This window comes from Chiloscyllium plagiosum, chromosome 21 (assembly GCF_004010195.1).
Source record: "Chiloscyllium plagiosum isolate BGI_BamShark_2017 chromosome 21, ASM401019v2, whole genome shotgun sequence".
In the NCBI taxonomy this organism is placed as follows: Eukaryota; Metazoa; Chordata; class Chondrichthyes; order Orectolobiformes; family Hemiscylliidae; genus Chiloscyllium; species Chiloscyllium plagiosum.
Window position 1 is genome coordinate 38,191,439 of NC_057730.1, and position 8,224 is coordinate 38,199,662.

At 38.4% G+C, this 8,224-nt stretch overlaps 1 protein-coding gene across 2 annotated transcripts in view; it reads left to right on the plus strand.

The window, feature by feature from the left end:
- LOC122560779 (dual specificity mitogen-activated protein kinase kinase 6-like) overlaps nucleotides 1-8,224 on the plus strand; it is a 124,544-nt gene that overhangs the window by 26,053 nt on the left and 90,267 nt on the right. The window contains exon 1 of one of the 2 annotated variants that reach the window (XM_043711861.1): nucleotides 3,971-4,299. The exons of the other annotated variant lie outside the window; for it this stretch is intronic. Coding sequence (XP_043567796.1) covers nucleotides 4,284-4,299 — 16 coding nt within the window. The 5' untranslated portion in view covers nucleotides 3,971-4,283. Of the gene's footprint in view, nucleotides 1-3,970; nucleotides 4,300-8,224 lie in introns of those variants that run through there. 2 annotated transcript variants of the gene reach the window in all.

Genomic DNA, 8,224 nt, shown 5'->3' on the forward strand with positions numbered 1-8,224 from the left:
AATTTGCCAGTAAACATCCTTTGCATTTTGGGTAATGAAGATCTTTGCCTTTGCAAGTTGAGGCAAAACCTCTAATTTTGGGCATGGGACAGTGAGATTTCTTCAAAGTTTTATTGAGATCCTTTGGATTTATACATACTTTCAGTTTTGCAGGTAGTTTCACTGCAGCCATGTTGCTGATCCATTCTATAGGAGGTGTCACTTCCTGGATCACTCCCTTCTTATCGAGCTGTTTTATCTTGTATTTCAGGCAGGACTTGAAGGCAGTTGAAACATTCCTTGGTTGAGTTAGTCTAACTCTTTCATCTACTTCATGATAATATTCCAGGAGCATATCCAAGACCTGTAAATACATTTTTGTAATCTTTTAGGATCTGTTCAATAATCAATGGCTTCATGGGCTGTGAAATTGGAAATCTCTTTTGGCATATTGAGGGTTACTAGGCCAAGCTTTAGCTGAGATGAATGGATTTTGCTAAATATCTACTATCTGCAGCTCAAGATCTTCATTTCTTCCCATTGCATTGAGTTCTGAATTCTATTTGTTCTCTGACATGAGTATTATTCCATCATACAGCTTCAACCTTACTTTTGATGGTTTCAGTTTTGGGATACCACTTTGTAAAGATCTGTGAAACTGTAAATGAAGCACTGATGACAATCTGACGCTTCACATTCTCTTGCTGCTCACATTCTGCAGTCATCGTTCTAACAGTCACAAACCATTCATCACTTTTAGACTTGACAACTTCAACCTGTTGTATGGTATAAAGTAATTCATCAGATTAATTTGCTGATATCTCTCCAATTATACATGCGTGTGCAGAGTGAGTCAGGTTCTGTTTTCCAGACACTGGAGAGGCTTTCCACTCTTTTGTGAGATGTGCCCTCCAATATTTACATTTTGTTCTCTGGTTTTGATCATTTTGTTGCTTTTCTGCAAATATCTCTTCCTTTTTTGGCCATTAACATGCTTTAGCTGATTATTGACAGCCTCAAAACTTTCTCCACTCAACAAATGTGCTCTCACGGCAGGATCCTTTATGCTGAAGACAGTGCTATCTCTGATGATATCATCTTTTGGTTGTGCAAACTGTCAGATTAAGCTAGATATTTCAGTGCAATCATATTGATGAATAGCTCCCCCACCTTAAGCTCTGATGCTGAACAAACACTTTTCATAAGTACCATTAATATGGGGTTCAAAGTGTTTCTTCAAAGTCTGCAAAATCTCTCCTGACTTCTCTATCCCTCAGTGAGAATTGGGCTATTATACAGTTTGTAATTTACTGACAGCAGGATTGCAACACATAAGTGCTTAAGTTTTTTAAAAGAAACTCTGTTTCAATGGCATAGTTTGGCCATTGAGAATGGAAAAGAAAATCTGTCTCACATCTCCTTTCATTTCCACAGTAGTAGGGTGTGGGAAATACACAGCCATTTTTACTCACCCATTAATTCAAAGTTGTGATGTGTTTTGTCTTTCTTCCTTGCTATTTCTTTCATCAGCTGACTCTGAACGTTAACATATTTTCATTTGCATCACTTTGACATCATGTTATCTGTTTAATGGTTGTCCGGCCTCTACTCAAATTAGGCACTTGCAGCAGAAGTCAAAATCACATGGTTACAGCAAAGCAAGTCAGTACTCTACTCTAAAGGCACACTTGCATTTCTTCAAATGGGCTGTCTCTTTCTCCCTCACTCTCTCTCAGACAGACACACACATATTCACCCACAGGTGCTGTGTGTGTCTCTCTCTCTAACTCACTGTCTCATTCGCTCCTTTTGTGGACTCTTTCTCTCTCCTAGGAAAATGGAGACTTGTTCCCCTACCCGCTTGCATCCACTACAACTACCTGAGGTCAGGGAGCCTCTTCTTCCCTCACAGCTACCCAGGAACATACATCCTCTGATAAACAGACTCTCTCCCAGTCATTGAAAATTCACTGTTGAGGCTCATGCATTCAGGCTGAATAAAGCCACTAACCTTTGCACTGTTCACTTCTCCTCCAATCAGAATGATTCTCTTCCATGTTTGATAAAGATAAAGATAGGCTCAGTACTATCACAGAGTATGGCAGATAAACAGTCTGACTAGAGGAGCAGCTCCTTGCAGATGTTTATTTTCACTCAGCTGCATCATGTATACCAGCTCCATGATCCACATCAAGACACGTGTGTTTGACAAGCTTGTTTTAAATAGCACTGGTGGTGGATCATACATACTGCTGAACATATGTTTTGTCATGCAGTAGTTGAAAGGGTGTTAGTTGGAACATAAGTTTGAGTATAGCACCACTAGAATTAATTAACATCATGGTCTGTCTAATCTTTATTTGCACACTTCTAGTAGCTATGCTAATGACAAAATGGTGTCTGTCACTGGCTAGGAAAGAAGTGCCAAAATTGTAGGCATTACCCAACTGAATTTTGTACAAAGACCTCTGATGTTCTTCTCAATGATTTAGAGTGCAAAACATTTCCAAAAGTTGTTCCTGCCTTTCCGTATTGTACTGCATTGTGAATGTGTAGTCAGGTTGTTAATTTTTTGTTTATATACCTCTTGCCTCAAATTAAATGGTTTAATCATGACCCATATTTATTGAAATTGCTTAAAGGCCTTTGATAACTTATACTTGGAAAACATTGCTTGCCATTAAGGCTATTGCTTAGTTAAATTATAAGCTGTCAAGGTATGTTCCATCATCAAGTACTTCTGCTATCTTGTTGTTGTAGCCAATTGCAAATTCTTCTAACTGATTTGCTTTTTGCTTATACCAAGAAGTAGATTTTAAAAAATTAATTGAAATAACTTCTGTAAGACTATTTTGATCAAATCAATACAGTTGAGTTCACTAAAATTCTACTTAGCAAGTCACTTGTTTAACTCCAAAAAAATTAAATATGCATGTTAAAAATAAACTTTCATATCTTTTCCCTTACTTTTTTTAAGCTGAAACTATGAGGATATTTTCAGGGGAACCCACCACATTCAGCTATTACTAAAGATCAAAACAAATGACTGGCATTCTCATTATGGGAAAACATCTCAACTCAGCCTGTCAAATGCATCAGGCCAGTTTCCTCAAAAACAGTGACAGAGAAGGTACGAGATTCAGCTCAATCCTCCTGAAAGTGATTACTAAACACCATTGGAATTAGCCCAAGGAGAAGAATAAAGCAGCATAAATTCTGCTTATATCCTGCTTGTGTATTGTAGATAGGTATTTGTTTATCGTTGTACTAATTATGTGTCTTTCCTGAGCACTTCAGGCCCAGGAGTGTTGATACATTTTTGTCTATTAGTCAAAGTACAAGTCCCACTTTTGCATTTTTATTTTGTAGTGAATTATTAGTCCATCGCAAACTGTTGGAGAGCTAATTAACTGGAGACTCGAGATACACGTTATGCACTGGTTTTGCCAGTAATTCAAGACTCTTTTTAAAAAAAAGTCAGATTTCTGAAATTAGTTAAGGCATCAAAACTGCTTCTTCTAAAGAGACAGTTGAGATGAGATTTCTTTTATTCAATGTATAATTAGACCTGCGATGCCTTGCTGGAAAGAAAAGCAGAAACAGATTTCAGTAATATTCAAAAACGAATTTTATAAACACTTGAATGGATAAAATTTGCAGAACTATGGAAAAAAACTGAGAGTAAGAGTAATTTTAAATGGCCTCATTCTGTGCTATAATGTTCTATGATTAACCAGACAGTCCTAACGTTTGGTTAAGGAAAAGATCAGAAACGTTTTTCAGAAAGAGTTTGTTCAATAAAACACCTCCTTCAGAACCCAATTGCTCATAGGTGTGTGTGTGTGTGTGTGTATAAATCAATAAACAAGAGAGAAATGTTGAAAAAGCCACCTAGTATGATCGTCACTTGTAGACATTTTGGTGTATTTTTAAAAAAGACTTACACCTCTGTAGCCTCCTTGTTTGGCAACTTTCCAACTTCCTGTGTGATGTCATGGTTGAGATTGGTTTTTTACTGCAGCCTCTATGTTGAGTTTGTGGCAACTGAGTTGGAAGGAAGATCGATGTCGGTGCAATTGAAGACGAGGGTATATTTTTAACATAAGGAAACATTCTCGTCAGGGAGCAGACGGAAGAAAAAAGGAGAAACATCGGAGAAGCAAAGCAACACCAAATTGTTTTGCAAGAACAGCGTGCATGCAGGTCTGCAGAGTGGGGCCCAAAGCATGCACTAAGTTCTTTGAGTTTGTTAATGAGACTTCCCTTAAAGGCACGTCACGCCTCAGTTGCACTTCTGGGAACTTATGGACAAGAGACAAGGTAAGTTTTGCAATTTTAATTTCAAGCTCTCAATCGAATTCATTGTGAGATTTATGTTTTTTTGTGTGTTAGAAGCTGCGCGGTGCATAACTGGCACAGTGTAACAAGCATTTTGGAGCTAGCTTGTTTCTTCCATTCGTTGCACAATCAGCCTTCCTTTACAGTAGCTTGTTTGCAGCAAAGACTTCAAGCAGGGAGTTACCGTAAGTTGCAATGCCAAACAGCAAATGCAGCCAGCTTCTGGTAGCTGAAGGTTGCTAGCTCAGCGTTCTTGCATGCGGTTTTGTCCTTTAATTTGACCCAGTATGGTGATCTTTATAGAAATACGCAATGCACAGATTTCACTATTTCAGTACTGTTTTTGCGGCAGTTAATGGATAGCCTCAGACTGGGAGTGTTCATCTTAAAGGGAAACATTGACTCAATTACCAGTTCAGCGTGGTCGTTGTAATTTGTTTGAATAGAAAGATTTAGGTAGAGAAATTTACTTTTGAGGCTTTCTCTGTTGGTGTTTTGCATCTGCATCTGTATCTGTATTTGCATTGCCGCATTGTTCTTGGAAGCCAGCATTTGTGGCGATAAGAACGTTCTAATTTTTTGAAAACAATTGCATTATATCTCCTTTCGCTGTTTTGGAGTACTTTTGACTTTGAATATATGTACATATATTCCTCACATTTAAAATGGAATACAATAACTTGAATAGATTTGTACTCGTTTTAAAGAAAAATGAACTTTTTATGTGGGTTTTGTGCTCGTATGATATGATTGATGCCAGTTCTGGGAATGGAACACTTCCTACTTGGCACTCGCTATTTGCATCAAACACTTTCGGATCAGTTACGGCATTGGTAGATGCAGCGCAAAGGTTTATTCTCTGCATATTTGACGTTAATTTGATCGAAGTTTACAGACATTAGACGTTGCAAACTAAGTGGAACAAAAGTTCTTCAAAATAAACATGCATAATCAGGAGTAAGCCGTTGGTTTAGTGACAGCATTCCTGCCTCTTGAGTCAGCGATTTGGATTTGAGCCCACTACAGACAATACCTGTGAGCAGAGACTGGAGTGCGGGCTGTGACCACTACTGGGTTGGCATCTAGCAGATGCATCAGGTCGGGTGTCCTTACCCACGTAGTTAGAGCTCTCTCACCTCTGGTTATAGCTCAACTGGAAGAAGGCAGTCTCAAGATAAAGGGGAAAAAAGTGAGAATGCTAATGGCCTTGAGATGTAGTGTAGACCTATACTTGGAATGACATAATGGAGGGGTCACCATTCCTCACACCTGAACAACCTTTAGATATCCCGTTTTATAAATAGTGTCTGCCATATTTGTCCTTGTTAATGCAAAATCTGCATAATGTTCCAAAAAAAAGTAAAATGAATGAATATTGAGAAGATTTGTAGCTCAGGTTGAGGTTCTGATGTAGGTTTGCTCGCTGAGCTGGAAGGTTCATTTTCAGACGTTTTGTCACCATACTAGGTAATTTCATCAGTGAACCTCAGGGTGGCATGGCTGCTTTCTATTTGTGTTTAGGTTTCCTTGGGTTGATGACGTCAGTGCTGTGCAATGCCACCAGTGCTTCATCCAGACACTCACTGATGATGTTACTTAGTATGGTGACAAAACATCTGAAAATGAACCTTCCAGCTCAGTGAGTGAACCTACATCCATACATGAGTATAAATGAAATGTTGAGAAACTCCTTCACAATCATCTAGTTGTTCCAAGAGTTAGAATATATGGAGTTTATTGACCTTGGCTTTTGGACTTTTGAGAGAGAACCTCTAACTGACCTGATTGCTTACTAATGGTTAAATAATTCATTTCTTAATACTTAATAATTAGTGATGTACAAAATATTTTGTGCCTTGAGGTGAATAATTTTTGGACTTTGTGGCATCACAAGCTTCAGACTTGAGTAGTACCATGGAGATTCTATGATTCAATAATACCTACAAATGAATTTATGTAGTCCAAATTTCTAATACAACTATCTGACTTCAAGTTTTTTGCAACACACCTAAAAACAGTGACTCAGGCTAGTACAGTTCTTAAAGTGCTGGTCGCTAGCTGTCTGGTGTTTTGGCTGCAATTCTTCCAATACAGAGTTAAGTTGGACTTGAACTGTGGAAAGGATATATTTCTTGAGTTTTGTCCTGTTTCTCCATATGTCCACGTGCACCTGTCAGGAGCAGAAATCATTTTTAACTTTCTTGTTTGGGATAGGTGGTTAATTGTAACTTTTCAAAGATTTCTCTAAGTGTGGTAAGCCAATTTGACATGAATCTGTTTTAGTATAGTCCAGTACCATAGCAGATGGAGTCTTTGTCTGATGAGCTTTGGGGAGGCTTTTTCAGTTTAAGGTTTTTAGACTTATAAATTTATAACTTAAATTTAAATCCTGCCTCAAATGCTGTGTTTAAGATATAGGCTTGTCTACTTACTATTGTGTGCATAAATTTGTCAAGTTCGACAATTATCATGTTATCTTTCATTCTCCATTTACCATAGTGCAGGTAGAGGATCATGTTTTGGTTAAATCTTCAGTGAAAACAGGCATTCTGGAAAAGAAACAAACTTGCATTTAAACACTATCTTTATTGCATCTCTTGGAAACAGTTGTTTTGAAATTCAGTGTCCAATGCTACAGAGGCAAATGTAACTGCAGTATGCAGTAATGAATGATTGACCAGTTTTTTTAAATGATGCTGGTTGAGGGAAAAATATTAAGTGGCTAAACACAAGTAATTGATATTTACTCAACCACCGGCACAGGCTTCATAGACTTAATGTCATCTGCTGTGCTGCAGATTTCTGCAAGATTCAGTAATTCATTGTTTTGAAATTTGTTGTGGCTGTGGGTGTCAGTTTGATGTAATTTTCAAAAGAATGTGCGATAGCAAATGAACTTTCTTGTCTCCAATTATCCTATTGTGCCAAAGTTCAGTTGAAGGCAAAATGTGAAGTTCATGCTTCAGCATTCCACATAGGGGCAAATGGTTCCCTTTGAAAAAGAGACAGTTGGATTGCACTCTGTGATGTTTGGAAGGGATGAAGGTTGTGATTGCATTTCAAATAGTGCATACCAGCACCAGGTAACTGGAACTGCTCCTGTAGAGGATGGTTCCATCCACTACTAGTATATGTATCTCAGCTTTTGGTGGATAATTAAATCTAAACAGGTGCTGTAAGAATCAGATGCATTGTGCAATCCTCAGCATTGTCTTGCATCTAATTTTTCTAGAGCTTGTTCCTGAAAGCCCTCTGACTTCCATTTTCACTTTCTATGACTATTTAACACCTGCCATTTTGACCTTTATTTTCAGCATTTCTCCAAACACATTTAACCCTAAAATACTTCCTTGGAAGAATTTCTCATTTTGAATGAAGCTAGGATGTACTGGAAATATACAGCAGGTGAAGCAAAGAACAGGTTTTACTTCTCTCTGGTGACTATCACTTGTTACAACAAAACTATGTTGTGTTGCTACTCTTCTAATCTGAACTCTTGAAAGCCAGTGTTCATGAGCCAGCATCTAATATTTACAGTGCTTAATCCAGCTTCCTTATGCCATCAATCCAATTTTGCTTTGGTATATGTACTTCTGCTGGGGTAAGGAAGCTTGGCTTAGTCATGTAACTATTAACTGTTAACTCAGGCAGCAGTCTCTCAAAGCAATTTAGTTTGTTGCATTTGCAACATTTCATTTTATTGTTGAATCCGACTCCCACAGCTACCTGGACTACGCCTCCTCCCATCCTGCCCCCTGTAAAAACGCCATCCCATTCTCCCAATTCCTTCGATTCCGCCGCATCTGCTCCCAGGAGGACCAGTTCCAAAAACGCACAACCCAGATGGCCTCCTTCTTCAAGGACCGCAATTTCCCCCCCAACGTGGTCGACGATGCCCTCCACCGCA